The 19,481-nt window shown below is 41.4% G+C and overlaps 1 protein-coding gene across 1 annotated transcript; it reads left to right on the top strand.

Moving 5' to 3' along the window:
• Window positions 1–1,479: 1,479 nt before the first annotated feature.
• Window positions 1,480–19,358, top strand: CDC37L1 (cell division cycle 37 like 1, HSP90 cochaperone). Its single transcript, XM_063129287.1, has 7 exons — window positions 1,480–1,601; window positions 3,626–3,907; window positions 5,451–5,541; window positions 5,888–6,003; window positions 8,306–8,428; window positions 11,121–11,285; window positions 12,393–19,358. The coding sequence occupies exons 1-7, from the start codon at window positions 1,527–1,529 to the stop codon at window positions 12,474–12,476; spliced, it is 936 nt and encodes a 311-aa protein (XP_062985357.1). The 5' UTR covers window positions 1,480–1,526; the 3' UTR covers window positions 12,477–19,358.
• The last annotated feature ends 123 nt before the right edge of the window (window positions 19,359–19,481 follow it).

The following is a 19,481-nucleotide window of genomic DNA, read 5'->3' as shown; positions in this document are numbered from 1 at the left end:
TCCACCCTGGGAGGGAACGGAGGGGAGGGGCAAGCCGGAAGCGCGCGCAGAGCTGCCCTGAAACGCGCGCCCTTCCCTGTGCTTCGGCAGCGCGTTGAAACGAGCGGGCTTGCTCGCGAGTCAACGCTGCTCAAAGTACCGGGGTGGACAACGTCCGAGACTCCTGCGTGGGGTTGCCCACAGACTTTCACGGCTGTCCGACAAGCCGGGGTGGGGTGTCGGTAGTGATAGCAAGGTGCAGAAGCGTGAGACCATCCAAGATAGACTCACGAATGGAAGAGACCTGTCTCAAGATTCTGGAACAAAGATTTTATTTGTAAAAAAAGAAAAGAAAAAAGCGCCCAACGCATTTCCGCCTATTTTTATGTTAAGGGGTTATAAAAACGTATGCCGAAATTCCTTGTCTCCTATTGAAAGGCGTCGCCAGTGAATTTTAGTAGGAGACATTATTACAGGGATTTCTGTTTTTATAAGTCCTTGAAGGAGGCCTTAAAATAAAAACAGGTCGAAACACGTTGAGCATTCCTCCCATTTTTTCGTTTAACAGTTAAATATTTGTTCCAGCATCTTGTGGCGCGTCTCTATCATTCACGAAGATGTTACAAGGATTCGTCGCGGTGCTTGTTTGTTTTGCGGAGGAAGGAAACCCAATCATTGGAACGCAATTCACTTCGTACGGCAACACTGGCTTGGGGTGCTGTATAAGCAAGCATCAACGCTCAGGTTGGCGACTGGACTGCCCGTTTCACAGCGGCGGGGACAGGTGAAACTCTCCCACCCCGTCTCCGGCAGGCTGAAGAAGTCACCCTGTTGCCCGTACGCCGGGCTTATTGGGAAGTAAATTGCATTCGAGTGAATGGGTTTCCTTCCCCCGCAAAAAGCCAATCCTGTAACACCTTCAGGCAGACTTCCCCAACCGGGTGCTCTCCAGATGTGTTGGACTGCAGTCCAACACATCTGGAGAGCACCCGATTGGGGAAGTCTGCCTGAAAGACTGACATTTATTGTGTGGCTTAAGCTTTCGTGGACCAGCTGCCAGGGAACAATACAACGGCAATCCTGTGCACTGTTACTTCAGGAGTAAGCGCCATTTATTCAGTGAGATCTACAGTGAGTATTGGGTTGTGCGCTGTAAATCTGTTTTTTCAGACCCCACAACACACCCTTTATTATTATTTTCTTCCATTCCTCCTACAACAAAATAATACGGCTACCGCGTCGGGTTTCGTTCTGATCCCGACAACCGCCCCTGACACTCTCTAACCCTACGGGAGGCGTTACCAACACCATCCATCCATCAATCATAGGCGCTGAGCTGGCCAAGTCCAGCCCTCCCGTCTCCTAGCAACCCCAAGAGCAGTTTTGTTTCCCCTCACGTGAAGCAGCGTGATGAGCTCATAAACAGGGGACGCTTTGTTGTTGCCGGAAGTGACTCGCGAACCTCGTTTCCGGTGGGATCTGTAACGGTCCCGGGTGGTAGCGCAAGTCGGAGGGAGGCGATCCGATTTGTCCTAAGCGGGGCGGGGATGGCGTTGTGGCCGTCGCGCTCCCGTGATTTGCGCCCGGGGCTGGAGGAACAGCCGCCTCAGCCAAACGCGCAGGTACCGTCGATCCCCGTGTCGGAGCGCCGCTTCTTTCATGACAGACGAGGTGTTTGTCTGCCGCTGCTTTTAAGTACCGTCCCCTCTCTCATAGCGGTGCGCATACAAGTGCGGGGAGCTTAAGGTCCCGTTTCCGTACCGAATGGTAACGGGAGCTCCTCTCTCCAGCCCCTTTTCCTGACCAGCACTCGTTGCCTCTAGCAGTCGCCCAACCAAGGCACTCGTTCGGTGGTGGAGCACAGCTTCGCCTCAGAGTCAGCGTGCTGCTCTGGTTGTTGCTGTTGCAGCCCTCGGCCTCGTTTTCCTTTCATGTTCTCGTCTGTGTAATCTCGGGCCTTCTAATGTCGACCTGCCTTCATTTGGTGTCCTTGGGTGGTTGAAACAATTGCCCCCAATTGCTATTTATCTCGGTTTGGGGCGAGGGTTGATATTTCAATGAAGGCTCTACCTATGACTGTTTTATGTGGGTATGAAATAAAAAAAATATTGCTGAATGTAGGGTATTCCACGGCTCATGTGTACCTCTTTCCTGCCCTTGAAATGCATCTGCTGAGATGGAGTGGTGTCTTGAAAATGCATGCCACCAAACCACTTATGCCCTACCCACTGCTGTTAATGAGAAACCTATATCAAGTAGCTGCATCTAGGATTGAAGTCATGAAGCCGCTCCCTATACATGTTTATTCAGAAATAAGCCTCACAGTGTTCAGTCAGATGTACGCCCAAGTACACATGCATTGGATTGTACCTTCAGGTGGCAGCCCTATATACGCTTAACTTGCAGGAAGTCTCAGTTGCTTTTATCTCTCATTAGACTCGTACAGGATTGCAGTCTTAGTTGCATAAAGCAATCACGATCAATTTGCATGGTATAGTTACCTTTTATTATTTGGTTTTTATTTTGCCATCCTTTAAGTGTCTTGTACTCACAAACAGTGTGTGCTTATGGATAGAGTTGAGATTGTAAGGGCATGTTTAGACAGGAAAAAGGCTCCACAAGTCCCAGCATTCCTCAGCCAGCATGTTACTTGTTATAGGTCTCTTGTTAACAGCAGTGGGTGGGACACAGTCCCATACAGACATGTACAGGCTGGCTGGGGAACATTGTGAGTTGTAGGACTTTTTTGTCTAAACATGCATAAGATTGCAGCCTAAATCTGTTAATGATTGTGAGTAGGAAGCCAAGGGGTGATATTAATTCTACGTTAATATGTTTGTGATACCTTTCTCTGTATGAGGATAGCCCACCACTATGTGGAATGGGTTCACCTTGACCAATTATGTCTTATTGAAACACTTTAAAGAGCCAAGTAAGTTCCTATCCTACAAACGTGCCTCTTAATGTCCAATAAACATGTTAGAGGGCTTTTGGGTGGCAACAATGTTGAAGTGGAAACTGTATCTCATGTTTTACTGTTTTGTAGATTTTATCTAGGGGCTAGAAATGATCTTCTGTCCCCTATCTTACAATCTTTCCCTGGTCACCCTACTGAATTTTTAACGTCTCGTTTACTTTGTAATACAGACAAATCAATCACTGAGCAAATGGCCAAGTTTTTGAACTTGGCCATTTCTATTAGATCTTCTATGATCGCCTGTCTTTTTAATAGCTAATGGTATGTTCAGTTTGCTTGTATGTAATAACTTTTTTTTTTCTGGAATGGTCTATTGACTGCAATAAACTGTAAAATTACAATATGAAATATAAAACCATCAAAACAAGAAAATGCAACACATACCCCAGCAACTAAGTACATTTGTGACAGCCTTAAGCCCCTGAAAATGACTATTGCAGTGGTGACCTGCAATGCTGTGTGTGCGCATGCTGTATGTGTGTCTGGGTAAGGAATGGTTACAGACACATTTTCCTTGATTTCAGCTTTAGAATTACAAGCCACTCATTATGTAACTGTGCAATCCCTTGGGAAAGAATATCTTTAAAATGAACTCATTTGTCTGCACATTTTATGTAAATCTTGCCTGTTTTATTTCCAAATAATGAAAAAGGTTTTCTTGCCATGCAGATTTATAATGATGGGGTTGAACTGGCTTGTCAGCAACAAAAGGAATTTGTGAAGAATTCTGTGGAATGCAAATGGAATTTAGCAGAAGCCCAGCAGAAACTTGGCAATTTAGCATTACACAATTCAGAGTCTCTAGACCAGGAACATGCCAAAGCACAGACTGAAGTTACCGAGCTGAGATGGAGGGAAGAAGAGTGGCGGCGGAAGGAGGAAGTGCTACGTCAAAAAGAAAGACAGGATCAGTGGAACACAGATTTTGTTAGCAAGGAGGTATTCAATAAGGTATGAAACAATTCAGATTGCATAAAACCAAAAAGAAAATCACAGGAGAGATGCATGGCTTTATCACACTTGGCTAGAAGTGGAATTAATATATATAGTTCCACACACCTTAGGCTACAATCCTATGGTCCCTAGGATGCCACTCTGCAGGTCATAGTATATATCGGATCTCATCCTCCAAGGAGTAGGATGTGGTCCACCTTCGGAGGGGGAGATGCAACCCTAGAACCCCCATCCAGATACCATGGAAACTTCTGTGACTGATGCCGCTGTGACACTGGAACTCTCCTGTCAAAGTGGGGAGAAAAGGCATGTCAGAAGAGGCAGTGGATCTGTCCACAGACATGCCCCCAAACCAGAAGCAGATCTATGCCAGCTCTAGAGCTGGCATAGGTCTATTGCTTTGTATTGAAACCATTGGGAGGGGATTTGTTTTTTTAAAAGCTAGCCAGAAGTCTTGCAATCATGGAAAATATAATTTAAAAAACAGTAATTGCTTTCTTAGTGTGACCACTAAGAAAAGGAAGACAGGGCTCCTGTATCTTTAACAGTTGTATAGAAAAGGGAATGTCAGCAGGTGTCATTTGTATCCATGCAGCACCTGGTGAAATTACCTTTTTATCACAACAGTTAAAGCTGCAAGAGCCCTGCCCTTTTTTGTATTTGGTCAAGGGAGCAGGGCTCCTGGAGCTTTAACAATTGTGATGAAGAGTGAATTTCACTAGGTGCTGCATGCATGCAAATAACACCTGTTGACATTCTCTTTTCTATGTAACTGTTAAAGATACAGCAGCCCTGTCCTTCATTTCAAATGGTTTCTAGAAACTAGTCTTTAAAGCCTTATCTGCTGGATTTAAGAACTTTTCTGGTACACATTGGACAGGCTAGCATTACAATTACTTTTTAAGACAAAAAAACACCATGAACTGGGTCTAAAAATAGGTGTGGGGGAGAACATTGAAGAGTGGAATCCAATAGCTTAGCAAGGAGGTTAATTCTCTGTAAAATTGGAGTGAATGAAAGATTCTATTTCAGACTATAAACAGCTAATCTGAAAGTAACCTTAATGAATTGATCTGCTACATCTCCAGATGTTGTTGGACTCTCATTCCCAGCACTCCATCTAGCATAGCCAATGGTGAGGGTTGATGGGAGTTGCTTTCCAAGAACATCTGGAGAGTCACACATTCCCCATCTCTGTGCCAGATCCTTAAATTTTAACCTTATATGTATGAAGTAAAATATGTACAGGCTATGCTCAGGAACTGAGCTAGTAATAATTAGCAGAGGGAAGGGTCTATTTCTCCCACTCAGGGTCTTTTTCTCCCATTTTTCTCAGCAATAGTTTCTTCTTGGAATGAGTTATTTGAGACACTGTTCATCAGCTGCTAAAGCATGATCATTCTAAAGCCTTCTCTGCAACAAATAACATTTTGCATGGATAGGTCACTCCTGAGCAATGACAGCTTTCCAGTGTAACAATTTCTTACTAAAATGTTATGGTCTGGTGGATAATTAATTGACATTAGCATTTGTTTACCAGAGCTTTATTAATCTAAAGAAAAGGAAAGAAATGGAAGATGATGCATCTAAATCATTCATGCAGAAGCATGAGCAGAAGATTAGGCATTTTGGTAAGTACATCTTTTTCTGTTTCTCTGAAGCTTCATATATCATCTGTAGCAATATCATGTCAGTTCTGGACATTACCATTTTAGCAAGTAAAGAACTTCGTCTGAAGTCCATATATAGGCTTCTTGACCTTTATTTTATATGGTGGTGCTATTGGCCTTGTGTGACTGAACTAAACATGAGAATCAGACCTCAGTTAAATTCTTATTCTGTTCTTGGGAGACTGCAGCAAAATGGCTAATATTCATCCACTATGATAATTCCATATTCAATTTTGGGCTCAGTTGTATCAATGCATTTCTTTATTTGCAAAAGCGCTATTTTGGTTGCATCTCATTGTTTTTCCAGGTATGTTAAGCAGATGGTTTGACAGTCAGAGATTTCTCTCTGATCACCCATACCTTGTCTGTGAAGAAACAGCTCAATATCTTCTTTTATGGTGTTTCCATCTAGAAGCAGAACAGGTATCATTTAAATGTTCTCCTGCTTTGAAATGCAGCATTTCCCCCCTTCTATTTCAACCCTTTTATATTACACTGAATTTGTCTATTTCGATTGTTCCCAGTTTTATCCTTTCATCTGGTTCTCTACTTCCTAGTTCAGTGCAAAACCATATAGTATCCAGGCAGTGCTGAAATCAGCAGAGGGCAGAGCCCATAGGCCCCAACCCACAAATTTATTTTCAAGGGCTCCTGATATATTTCACGGAGCCCCAAGTGTCTATTGGTGCCAATAGAAGGGTTCTTCCTCCGCCACACAGTGGGGGCAAGTTTCAAGGGGGAGGGAAGTGTTAATTCTCGCCTTCATCCATGCTGCAGCATCCCTCCATGTTCCCCTGCATAGCAATACAGCTGAGGGAGAGAAAAAATCACTGGTTTGGGATGATTTGGGTCAGGGGACAAATTAATTGAAGAATTAAATTTGAGGTGATTTGGATAAGACATTAATTGATTAGGTCGCTTTGCCTCCTGTGAAATTTAAATAATTCCTAGTAATTATTTCTAAATTTGTGTAAATGAAATATGCAGATTTTATGGAGATTTGTGTCATGTGGGCCTGGGCCCCAAATCTTTACAGTGCCTAGCAACACCCCTGGCAGAGGTAACTTTAAGCCCAGATTTTAAAGGACTTCCTCCAGTACTGTTTGCAGTGTAACCTAAATTGCTCCTGGGTTATGAATCTCTTCCTACTTTATTAATCTGTGGAGGGACAATGCAATTAGTTTGTAAATCTAAATCTAAAATGTGCTGCAGGCTGATATTTAAAAGGTCAGTATAATTTTTAAAAGCGGTGCTTTGTTCTTAACTGGCATCTAGCTTTATTGATATCCTCTTGTAACTTGTGAATTGCTCTAGCCCTGATGGTTGTGTGCTATCTCCAGTATTCGAGGCAGTAAGCCTGTGCGCACCAGTTGCTGGGGAACATGGGCGGGAGGGTGCTGTTGCACTATGTCCTGCCTTCTTGGTCTCTGGCTGATGGCTAGTTGGCCACTGTGTGAACAAAGTGCTGGACTAGATGGACCCTTGGTCTGATCCAGCATGGCTCTTCTTATGTTCTTCAGCAAGCATTGGCCTAGGGCGTTTTTCATTCTGAAGCTGCACCATGGTACTTGCAGCCCCTCTCCACTTTGTCCTGCTTTTTCCACACTTGACTGTGCTGCTGCCACCAGGGGGGAATCTTCTCCCCAACGCATATTGGGTAGCATGAGATTGAATGAGAGCCAGGGGGCCATTGTAGAGGACAGGGCCAGCGTTCCCGAGCGAAACTAGATAGCTACTTGTTCAGTTTTCTTCCCCAACTCAGTGCCATATTCCTTTATTTTTATATTTCTTTCTAACTTACCAATTTTGGCTTTTTGTGTTGAATTTACTTTATCACTCTTTGAGCACTTTGGAAGTGCAATCTTAGTGGCTTGCATGTGGTTCTCAGATAAGTCTCCTACGCCAGCATTTGACAGGGCCAAACTTGATCAGCTTGAGCAGTAAAATTGTGTCATGTGACTTCAAACCATACTGTCCAAATTTTTGGTTCGGCAAATTGTTTGGAACTACAAAGACTTAGCAGCTTGATAGGTACTTGATCTACCTGTAGGCCTGTTAGGTTTTGCTTTACCCTATGTGTTTGTAGCTATAGCATAGGGATAGGAAAGCACAGGCCCAAGGACCACATCCAGCCCTCCTGGGGCCCCAATCAGTCTCTCTGGGGTTTTCTAGATTATCATGCCCCCTTCCTCTGGCACCAACCCCATTCCCCCTTTATGGATTGTTTGGTGGCTTCCTGGCTTTGGTGCAGTTTTTTCCCCCGTTCCCCAGGTTAATATGCCTTTCCTAAGGCTTAATTACTGGTAGTAAGAGCTTTAAGCTATGATGGGCTGGTATTTGTGTTTTTGGCATCACTCATTTTTCCTTTGGTCCACTCCGTTTTTGCCTTCAGTGCTGGAATGCAGCCCTAAAGATCTGCTCTGAAATTGTGTTTGGCCCTCAGGCTGTCAAATACCAATGTTAATATTTGTAAAGATAAGAATTAAGAGTAATGTGTATGGGAACCATGCATTCCTCCTCATGCCGCTTGGAAGAAGTCCTGTCTCTGGAAACTGCTGAGAGCTTCTGACTCGCCAAAGGCATTTTGTAGGCTGTGCATGAGTCCCAGTTTTACTACAGTACGTTCTAACTGAGGCCTAATTGAAGCTAGCCTTGTTAACCCACTCCGCTTTGAACGAAATGCTCTGTTGATTGCTTACAGATTGTAACGACCTTTAATTTTCAGAAAGGCGCTCTGATGGAACAAGTCGCTCACCAAGCAGTAGTGATGCAATTTATTATTGAAATGGCCAAAAGCTGTAATGTGGATCCACGAGGATGTTTCCGTCTATTTTTCCAAAGAGCTAAAGTAAGTTGGGTTTTCTATTCAACCTCTGGGATGGGGGAAGAGAAGCACTTGGAGTAATTTTGCAAAATCCATTTTAAGGCCTGGCAGAAGATTCTTTTTGGCAGCTGGATACTAAAATGACCTGCCTCACTTAAAGTGGTGATAGTCTTCAAAGCAAATGTCTACTAAAAGTAAGGCTTTCCCTGATCCTTGTTTTTAAAGTGCTTTTCTATGAATCTATAACTAAGAACAGTAAAATTTATCAAGCCCCTTTATTGTGAAGATATTTAACATTAAATAAAACATTGAAAGCTAATCTTATACCAGAACATCACAACTTTGTGGAAAGTGATTGACAATTCTGGCCCAAATTGTGTAATAATACCCCAGTCCTAAACACATTTACTTCAAAGAGAATTCCATTTTTACAATGTATACGAACAAATTTAGGATTGTATCTTAAATTATGTGTGCATTATTTTCATTAATTGCTTGCAATTTTTTCCATAAAGTGCTTAACATTTTGTTTCAGAAATCAGGACGGAAAGTTAGGAAATCACTTAAGTGTGTGTAAGATCAACAAATGGTGATGCATTGAAAACTATAAAGTGTCAGTGCTGCATGCTCCAGTCCATTGTGAGGCCTACCCAAAGTCTCCCTAGTCTTTAAGTCTTGAGTAGAGACTATCCAAGGTTTACCTCCACAATGAAGTCTAGAAACTTGCTTTTTTGCTGCTTCTCTTGTCCTGTTGCCAATAATCTCAGATCTAAATTCTGTGGGATAGCAGATTGCTAGATGCACAGAAATAACATAAGGGTGAACCGTATTTTTTTATATGTATCTCTGCACTGTAGAATGTAACTATGTTCCATAATGTCCCTTAGTTTTGAAATGTTCACTTCGAAACTAATATAATGTTACAGAATTTCGAAACTCAAAAGCATCAACCCTTTCCCTGTAGTCAGTCATATACCCTGTATCTCATACATACACAACCATGCACTCCCTGCCTCACACCTCCCTCTCTCTCTCTCTCTCTCTCTCTCTCTCTCTCTTTCTCTCTCTTACACACACACACACAGTCACTTACTCCCTCTCTCTCCCTCGCTATATATTTGTATCTTCAACCCTTCATTGGAGTATATATACATGCACCATTCTTGTCACCAGGGTGCATTGTGTGGGGTCCATTTTCCCTTTGGAGGATGCCCAGAAGGGGGGAATACCCAGTAGGAAAATACCTGGGAGATATGGGCTGTATCCAGTGGTGTCTGTCCACCAGAGGAATAGACACTGCTGGTGGAACAGATTCTCCTCCTCCCTTGCCACTTCCTGTGTGACCCCAAATCTGCTTCAGAGGGTTGGGGGACCGTCCAGAGCAGATTGAAAGGTTTGCATGGGGTGGAGGAGGGAAGAGAAGAGAAAGTCCCATTGCACAAGCGGATGCCCACTTGTGTGACATTGGATCCTGCCCATAGTGAAGAGTTAACATAGCTTTCTAGATCTCTAACCTCTCCCTGCTCCACCTCTAAAAGCCTCAAAGTTTAAATATTTAAGTATGTATTAGTGGCATTTTTAAAAATCATGTACACTAATTCGTTTAGAATTGAGTTAGTTGTTTAAAAGATTTTGATTCTGACTTTAGAAACACAATTTTGTGTTCAAAGTACTCTACGTTGTACCATGCTAAATATATCCTGCAATTTGGACTGCTTTTAGGCTGAGCCCAGCAAAGGAAAGTGATGTCTAAAAATATTCACTTCTCACTAGCCTTGCACATGGATGTTTGCGAAAAGAGTCTGGTTGAGTTTCAAGCATGTTTGTATTGCTATCAAATGAAATTGCACAGAATCTTCCCAGCTTTAAAGTGAGACGCTGCAAATCCACACAATATGTTGCATCCCTTCTTCTTTGGATGCAGAAACGATACATTAAGGAGAAAGGTTAAAATAAAAGTGTTGAGATGGTTTGTCAACCAAATCCTTTCTTAATTAGGAGTGTGTACTAACACTTCAAGTTTCAAAAGTGCTCCTGCAAATTACTCCCATAATTAAGTTGTTTGCTGCAGGAAAGCATTATATACAACTTGCAGAGCTAACTGTGTGCCTTAAGCCTGAGAGAGAAAGGGGTCATTCCTATGTTGAAGTGTTTCTCTAGTGACTGCATGGCAGCCTTCCCCAACGTGGGGCTCTCCAGATGTGTTGGACTACAGCTCCCATCATCTCCAGCCAGCAGAGACAATGGGAGTTGTAGACCCAACACATCTGTGGCATACAAGGTCGGGGAAGGCTGGCGTATGGTAACAACAGCCAACAACAGTGCTGTGTTGAATGCAGAGATTCTGTGGGGGTGCAGAATTCAGTTTCCTGAGAAACTTAGGGTTCATGTTTTGTGCTTCATCTTTTTTTAGCAGTTTTAGCCCCTGTGGCTGCAAGGAGAACCTGGGCAAAGCCTGCATAAATCTCAAAAGCCACAGGAGAGAGTGAATAAGGTTTCCATTGTTTGGGCTTGTGACTGTTCTGCATAGTTTCTTGTTCCCCACCATGACTACCAAGACTAGAATACATTTGTAAAAGAAAAGTTGGGAACAGAACTCTGTTTGATACAGATTATGGTTTGCCCTGGCTAGAGGATCTTAAGGGGGGGGGGTTAGCACAAGGTGGACACCGTGAAATTCAAGAGCTACTTAATTGCTTGTTGGTTGGTTTGACAGACAGGGGAAGAAGGCTACTTGGAGGCTTTTAAAAATGAACTTGAAGCATTTAAATCGAGAGTGAGGATTTGTTCGCAGTCACAGAACTTTCAAGCTATGCCTGTTCAGAATCCTTGGTTTCATATGGATCTGAATTGTATAGGCGGGCTTGCGTCTTCTCCACAGGTGGGTCTTTTGAAACATTTTTCTTACAGAGAATGTGTAACTGGTCTAAGGCAGGTTCTGCCATTGTTTTCCTTGTTTTCCTCCCTTCCCTAGAATTGTTTCAGCTTGGTACAGGTTGTTTTTTTCCAGCGGCTAAATGTAGCTAAAGCATGCACTCCTGCAATGCAGGGATTTATTTATTATTATTATTTTGTTAAAACACTTGTATCCCACTTTATATCACAAGGATCTCATTTAACTATATGAATGTTGAGTAGTGACACACCAAAGTTGCTTCTGCTCTCCAAGGGTGCAAATAATTACAGACATATGTCTAACAGCCCACTGATTCATATTAGCATACCCTGCCTACCCTATATTGTCATAAAACGAATGCTAAAATTAGTTGCCAGGTCTAATTGACATGAAATGTATGAAGAAGTCACAAAGGAGGTTCTCACTGCTCATAAGATGAATGGCATTTAAGTTTGTATTCGAACACTGAAGTAAAATGTGGCTTATGAGTTTGGGTAAAAGATTCTGCCTATTTATCATGAAGACATTAGGTTTGCTGAATCGCTTATAGTTACTACTTCAACCATTCCTGTTGCTGTGGTTCTTACCCAGGTAGATAGAAGAAGCACCATCCCACCAATGCATCTAGGACATATGTTCAGCCCTCAAACCACAAATGCACGATGCTACATATTGCAATGGACAGCAAAAAATAATTTTCATAGTTTTCACAGTTTTCAACTGTCTGTTCTTGGGAAATGTTTTGTGGTAGTGGAATAAACTGTGAAGGCTGTCAATCGTTGCGGAGCTGTTTACCATCTGTCCACTCAAATTTCCTGCCTTCAGTTGCAATGATTCCCGATGCCAAGGGAAAATGCCTTTCCTTACTGCATCAGGCTGTCATTTCCAGATTATGAATCCCCACTAGATAGCATACATGCTCATTAGTTCTCAAGTGCATAGCTACTTGTGGGGTGAATGTTACAAATTATAGTATCCACAAGCCTGCAAATAATTAAGTGATAGGAAGCCTGTTGCAATGCAAATCAGAGTTTCAGATTGGATATTTTCCTGGAACTGATTTCTCATTTGTTATGCTCTCCTTTTTTGCAGAATGCAGATTCACTTCAGGGCTGCAGTTTAAACTCAGTAGTACACAGAGATGAGGATGAACCCAAAATGATGGATACAGTATAGGACTCCTAAGACTGAGCCCAAGTACTCTTATTTCAAAGAGAACAATGTGGTGACTTCCTTGAGACTTACTTTTATGGGTGCTGCACTTTATTTTAAGTGTTTTTGGGAGAAAGGGTAATCCAGAAACACACTTCTTTTTATTTAGAAAATGTGCTGCTATGGTTTTTTTTAGGAGAGGGGAATTCATATATGTTGCTGAATGTGAAACTGGATGTTTTTCTGCTACTACTAAACCTTGCCTTTTTAATTTTAGGAATCAAAGTATGAAAAAGAGTCTGCAAAGGTGCAGTGTTTACAATTGGTTAATTCTTGGAGGAATCTGCTTTAATCTTATTATATATGGCCATGTCTCACTCTGGATTCTGGAGATCATCGTAATGCGTTCTATTGCTTGTATAGTAGGCGCTCAAATCGGATTTTATCATGAATGGCAACAGATCAGTGGTTGCTATCAACATTGTATATCTGGGTGGAACAGATAAAAACACTGGCCTTTTAACTCTACTACAGGGATGTTTGTTTGTTTTCTGCATTTGGACAAAGGCCGTTTATATTTTAACATTTGTGTATCTTGATATGTAAGTGGCCACAACTGGCTAGAATAGATTTGTAAACAGTATTTTCTAGAGGCACACTCACAGAAAACCTAGCTTTACATGACCCCTGAAAGAAGGAATCTAACAAACATGGTGAGTGTTTGGAATGAAGAGAAATCACTGCTACTTGATTATTTTATGGTAATGTCTTTAACATGAGCATTTAAAGAAACACAGGTGCCAAATTTTGACTGAACCTCTGTTTTCAATTAAATCTTGTCAGTGTGAAGCTTAAAGTATTCTAATTTGGTAGGTTGTTGAGTGCCTTGAGGCAAATCATCAGCTTACTATTTTAAAACCAAAATATTTTCAATAGCTAAGGAGTTACGTTGACCTGGTGTTGGTTCCAGTATGTCATCAATATAGAACAAACTCTGTTAACTTTTTGCTATAGCTTATGTGACACCAGAAGTATAGAACACAATCCCCACCCACAACTTGCACTGCTTCCACAGAAAACATCATTGATGTAGGGGTATGTGTGTGAGTAAACATAAATGCATTGTTGTTGTTTTCTACCAGTGCACAGCTGCATTTTGGGTTGCTCATTTTAGGTTGCCCCAGAAGCACTAAAAGATCATTTCTCAAGTGTAAGGGGCCATTTGCACATCAGAATTGCAATGCATCATTTGCACAATTGGCTGGGGAGTAAGCAGCCGATTGGATTCTGCCCACAGGTTCATAACTTCCTTTCCACCATCAGTTTGGTTTAAAGAACTGCTCTCATTGCTGTGCTTAGTTAACAACTGCTCAAGAGGAGCAGTGCTAATATGTTACTCATAACCTGTGTGTCTCAAGCCCTGAAACATCTTGGGTTGTATCAGTCCTGCAATCAGGAAGAAGGGTTCTCTTCATTTGGCTCTGTCCCCTTGTTGCTACTGTACCTAATAATCAGGACAAAACATCTAAGCCTTTTGCTAAATTCCTAAGAAAAAATAAATATGCACAGGGTAGATTTGTATGTGCCCAATTAGGGCATTATTGTCTTCCCACAGCTAAACAACTGAAATTTAAGCAAAGTAAACACTTTCCCCAGTAATTTCTTTAGATATTGGTCTATGTACAGAACATAATTTAATCTGTAAGGTTCTCTGGTCATAAACCATATTCTTTTGGGAGTGACCTAGAATTTACAAAGGAAGGGGAGCACTTATTTTCTTAGATGCGACAGCTGTTAAGCCCACTGTACTGCTGTAGAAGTCTCAGAAGGTTGTTGAGATTGTGAGTTATTAATGACAGAATCATGACTAGCCTTTTTACATTTTATGTCGAAACAATAGTAGAGTCCTTAATGCCTAAACCAGAAGGGAAGATGGTCAAAAGTATAAATGAGTCTTTGGGGACTCCATAAAAATAACTTTGAATGTTTGCATGCAGGAGGTTCTTCCATGTACAGGATGGTATTTTGGATAGTAGGTCATTGAATAAACTTTTGTGTATATTAAATAAAACTTCTAAAAATTTATATTGCCAAATTGTATGTCCCAGAGTTCTTGGAGTGTTCTGGGCAGGAGCAGAAAACCTCCAGCAAGGTATTAGCCATATTAGAATCTGTTGATCTGCTGCCAGTGGAATATAGCGTTGGATCCCATTTATTTCAATGGGTCTATTATAAGCATGACTAAGTCTGGATCCAACCTGTAGATCCATGCAAAAGACAAATCAGATGGGCCTTGTTAATAATCAGTTGTATAGCTGTAAGTAATCATATTGGCAGACAAATTTGCACAACTTATTTTTGTAGCTGAATTTGGAAAGTGTGATACTATTTTTTGATATTGCTTGGAGAAGAGAGGCTTCTGCTCACAGAATAATACAAGGCTATAGGCATGTCTTGAGAGGACACGATGAAAGCCTGAGAGGCACCACGTCTTGCATTTCCTTATAATCATGAATTCAACAATATTTTTAAATGAGAGCTTACATTGTAACGAGATCTAGAAGTCATGGTTTCTCTTAGAGGCCACCTTTTACGTTCTTGAACATTGTAGCTTCTGTATCTATTTCTAGGAGCTTTCCAAAGAAATTGCAAAAATGTCCAGGTGAGCTTTTCTGGTTGGGAATAGAGGCAGGACCACCAAAGTCTTCATAGATTAATCTAACTGAGAATATACAAACAAAAAAATGAAGCGAACAGGGTCCTGCAGAGAAGGAAGCTCTAGATGATCCAAGCAAATGGTTAAAAAACCCTCTTAGCCAAATATAACTACTCTGAGTTTTATTCACGTTATTTATTCAAGTTATTTGTTCCATAACTTGAATATAACAATTGAGGCCTGTGAAGCAAAACCAGTCTTATGTCCGTTTCCAAAGTAAATGTTTACTGGGATGAAAGGTCATTCTACCTGGAATCCGCTCTAAATGAGATATTTTCTTTTGCTGTCCCAAAAGAAGATGGTAAAACGAGCTTTTAGATGGAAAAAAAACTATTTTCTACACTAAGGAGCTAGATACCAAGGCAAAGAGTAAAAATCAGATCCATTTATTTTTCCAATTTAAACCTCTGCGGTTCTTTGTTCTCTAGCTGTTATACAGACACCATTTCAGAATCTGACATCATAAACTCTCATTCTGGTTGCCACCCTAATACATTAAATGTTATAGAGAGAAGGGAAAACTGGTCCTAGTATTAAATAGGAACTGTAGTTTCCTCTTTCAACATAAAAGATCAGACTTTGCCTAACGATTTCTCAGGCCAGGAAATCGAGGCTCTTTGCTTTACGGTCATTTTGTATTGGGAGCAATGTTAAAGAAACAAAGGTATGTAGTGTTTCCTTGATTGCTATGCTGCAATCCTTGTTAAGTTGCATGGGACTTCCCACTTTCCCTATGCAAGCCTCATTGAGATAAATGGCATTTTCTCAAATCCAAAGATTGCATTCTTGGAAGGAAACATAGAATAGTAGAGTTAGAAGGGGCCTATAAGGCCATCGAGTCCAATCCCCTGCTCAATGCAGGAATCCACCCTAAAGCATCCCTGACAGATGGTTGTCCAGCTGCCTCTTGAATGCCTCTAGTATGGGAGAGCCCACAACCTCCCTAGGTAATTGGTTCCATTGCCATGCTGCTCTAACAGTCTGGAAGTTTTTCCTGATGTCCAGCCGGCATCTGGCTTCTTATAACAAGCCCATTATTCCGTGTCCTACACTCTGGGATGATTGAGAAGACGTCCTGGCCCTCCTCCGTGTAACAACCTTTAAAGTATTTGAAGAGTGCTGTCATGTCTCCCCTCAATCTTCTCTTCTCAAGGCTAAACATGCCCAGTTCTCAAAGTCTCTCCTCATAGAGTTTTGTTTCCAAACCCCTGATCATACTCATTGCTCTCCTCTGAATCCCCTCCAGCTTGTCTGCATCCTTCCTGAAGTGTGGTGCCCAGTCCAGGGAAATACCTAAGATGAGGCCTAACCAGTGCCGAATAGAGGGGAACCAGTACCCCATGTGATTTGGAAGCTGTACTTCTATCAATGCAGCCCAAAATAGCATTTGCTTTTATGCAGCCACATCACACTGTTGGCTCATACTCAGTTTGTGATCTACAACAATTCCAGGATCCTTCTCACTTGTAGAATTGCTGAGCCAAGTAACCCCAATCTTGTAGCTCTGCATTTGGTTTCTTTTTCCTAGGTGTAGAACTTGGCATTTATCTCTATTAAATTTAATTCTGTTGTTTTCAGCCCAGCACTCCAGCCTATCAATATCACTTTGAAGTTTGTTTCTGTCTTCCAGGGTATTAGCTGCCCCACCCAATTTTGTGTCATCTGCAGATTTGTCCAAATCATTAATAAAAATGTTGAAGAGTACTGGGCCCAGGACTGAGCCCTGCAGTGCACCACTCATCACCTCCCCCCAGTTTGAGAAGGTACCATTGAAAATCACTTCAACTAAACATGAATAGATTCAGCTGTAGGTCTGTTAGGTTTCTAAAGGAAATTGCATGAGAGAAGATGAAAAAGTTTATATAATGTTACAAATGGTGTGGGGAAAGTTAGTGACCAAATTCAAATCTTTGGTAGAATTCTTGATGTGGCAATAGGTTTATAACAGAGGAATTTGTTAAAATAAATGTAGAGATATACATATTTTGCAATTTTAAAAAGGTCAATAAAAGGTATAGGGGAAATATCAGACTGTTGTGGTCATTAATAAGGCTCATTGGCAGGGTGTCTCAAAAGCTTTAGCTACTGAAAGCTGAGAAGAAAGCAGTGATAGGAGTAATCTGTTGCATTGTCTTATATTCTTTCATGCTCCTAAGGGTTTGTTCTTGGACAGGATACTGATTAAGATTCCTTGCATGTCCACTCTGACATTTTATATATTGCTATAGATGCTGTTGGAGGATTCACATACTGCTCATGTTTTAATTCATGGGTTTGTTAATTTAACATTTGCCAATCACAGCGGTCTTTCGTAAATGTACAAGCAGTACATAGCAAAGGGGAGATAAGCTGCAAATCATACAAATGGGTAGCATGAATATAGCTCACATGTGCAGCAGCGAGCAAGATTCGCAAATACCAGTTTCCTGGAAATTCTAGTGGAAAGTGTCGAATGGGTTAGGAGAAAACTCTTGGTTTACATTCTAGTCCTAAACTTGGATGTTCATTGAAATCAATGGAGTTTCCCCAGAAATAGGCTTATAAGTGTTGCCTTAGGACCATTTCACACATTAAGCAGAGGCAAACCTGGGTTTGCTGTTGAGTACATCCAAAGAGCCGTAGTAATCATGGCTTCCTGAACAGTATAACTGCATGGGCCTGCAAACACAGTTCTGTTGCATTCATGCTTTGTACATTTAAGTACACCAATTAAAACAGGTGCATACCTTTAAATGTTGGTGAAATTAGTCACATATCAAAAGTGTTGTAGCTTTCTCCTAACATTGCAGGATCAATAGAAGAGAACAGAGCAATCAAACAGATGTTACATGGAAGCCACATGTATTTTATTCACATGGTTGCCTCATTCACATATAAAGTGGGGCAGAACATCTAATTTTTACATGAAATGGAGCATGTGGGTGAAGAAAGCGACCCGTACCTTTCTCTTCTTCACCTTCTTGTGTTCTGTTACTTGAAGCAATGTTCTCCTTCACTTAACTCACTGAGAGAAAATTACTGGAAGGAACAGAGCAGAGTGAGGGAAGGGAAGTTGTTCTATTCCTGTAACTTGCTTATTCCATTTCATGTAAAAATATAGACTTCCACCCCACTTCATATGGGTAAACAGATGGTTAAAGTACACGTAGCTGTTTAGTTTGGCCTGATTTCTAGTTTGCTTGAGATCTACAGGGATTGTAGGTATTTTAATGCTTGGGGGCAAAGAGAAACAAGTAACATGATTCCTCTAGACAACAGTATGGTACTTGCATCTTCATGTTCATGAAAAATGGGTTGGGGAACAATAGAATTCTCTTGATGGCAAATCTTGCTATAGACATAGCTGTAGGAAGCATGAAACTGCTACAAGCTAGGACGTGTGTTACCTTACTTGGCAACATCACTTTGCATGAGATGGTTTCAAACTACTATATTTTTGTTCTTACTTATTGAACTGCATCTTTTAAAATGCTGGAATATGCAATTTGCTGAATTCCACTTCTTGTCCTAATATTCTTCAGTGCTCACAGTATGACTGCTTCTGTACCAGTTGTGTTTTGTTTTGTCTATTGTTTATGGGAAGTTTTCTACAGATCTTGTCTAGCCCACTGGTAGTCCATAAGCTCCATTTTGATTGTCTGTGGATAGGTTGCCACACTGTGAGAATATCTGTATTTGGCCCTGTGCTTTTTTTTTTCCCCTGACGATGGAGCTCGAGACCCTTTTGACCAGGGCATGTACCTGTGCAAGATGGAATTTTATCGCTGGCCATACTCATACCTAAGTACAGAAGCAGAATGAAAAGTGTACTTGAACTGAGGCTAAAGCTGACGAAGATTGCACCCAACTTCACAGAGCTTTGTTCAGAAAAACAGGAATATTCATGCCGTTAGAAAGGCAAGTTATTAAAATATGAATTATGTAGGTGCTTTTAAGTGGACCAGCAATGGCCAGCAATTTTCCAGTGGTCCTAAGGTGGGGAGGGGGTGGAGAGATTGAGAGTGCTGATCTAGCAAGTCATTCTGCTTCCTGACTTCATTAAAGAACGAGATTCTTCTAAAGCCTTAAGAAGAGGGAAATGTGACAAACTTCGCTTCACCTTCTGAAATAACATTTATGCTAACACTGTCCCATCTGAGTTTTGGAAATGAAATGTATGTAGCTGTTAATAAAATGTACTTTTGCTGTAATCTGTGTTTCTTTTAATGAGTTCTAAGGAAATATCAGGAACCATGGCTTAGCTTTCTTCTGTTTACTTGCCTCAGCTGGTGTAGAACTTAGGAGGTGACTCAGCAGGGATGCCCATGGCCTCA

Source organism: Elgaria multicarinata, chromosome 6, assembly GCF_023053635.1.
Source record: "Elgaria multicarinata webbii isolate HBS135686 ecotype San Diego chromosome 6, rElgMul1.1.pri, whole genome shotgun sequence".
Taxonomy (NCBI): Eukaryota; Metazoa; Chordata; class Lepidosauria; order Squamata; family Anguidae; genus Elgaria; species Elgaria multicarinata.
This window is presented reverse-complemented; position numbering and strand designations above follow the sequence as displayed.

Bases quoted from the DNA above. Each gene is read 5' to 3' on its own strand.
- CDC37L1 (XM_063129287.1), top strand. From the start codon at position 1,527: ATGGCGTTGTGGCCGTCGCGCTCCCGTGATTTGCGCCCGGGGCTGGAG. The intron at 1,602-3,625 runs GTACCGTCGATC...CTTGCCATGCAG, and splicing joins CGCCTCAGCCAAACGCGCAG to ATTTATAATGATGGGGTTGA. The intron at 5,542-5,887 runs GTAAGTACATCT...TTGTTTTTCCAG, and splicing joins GCAGAAGATTAGGCATTTTG to GTATGTTAAGCAGATGGTTT.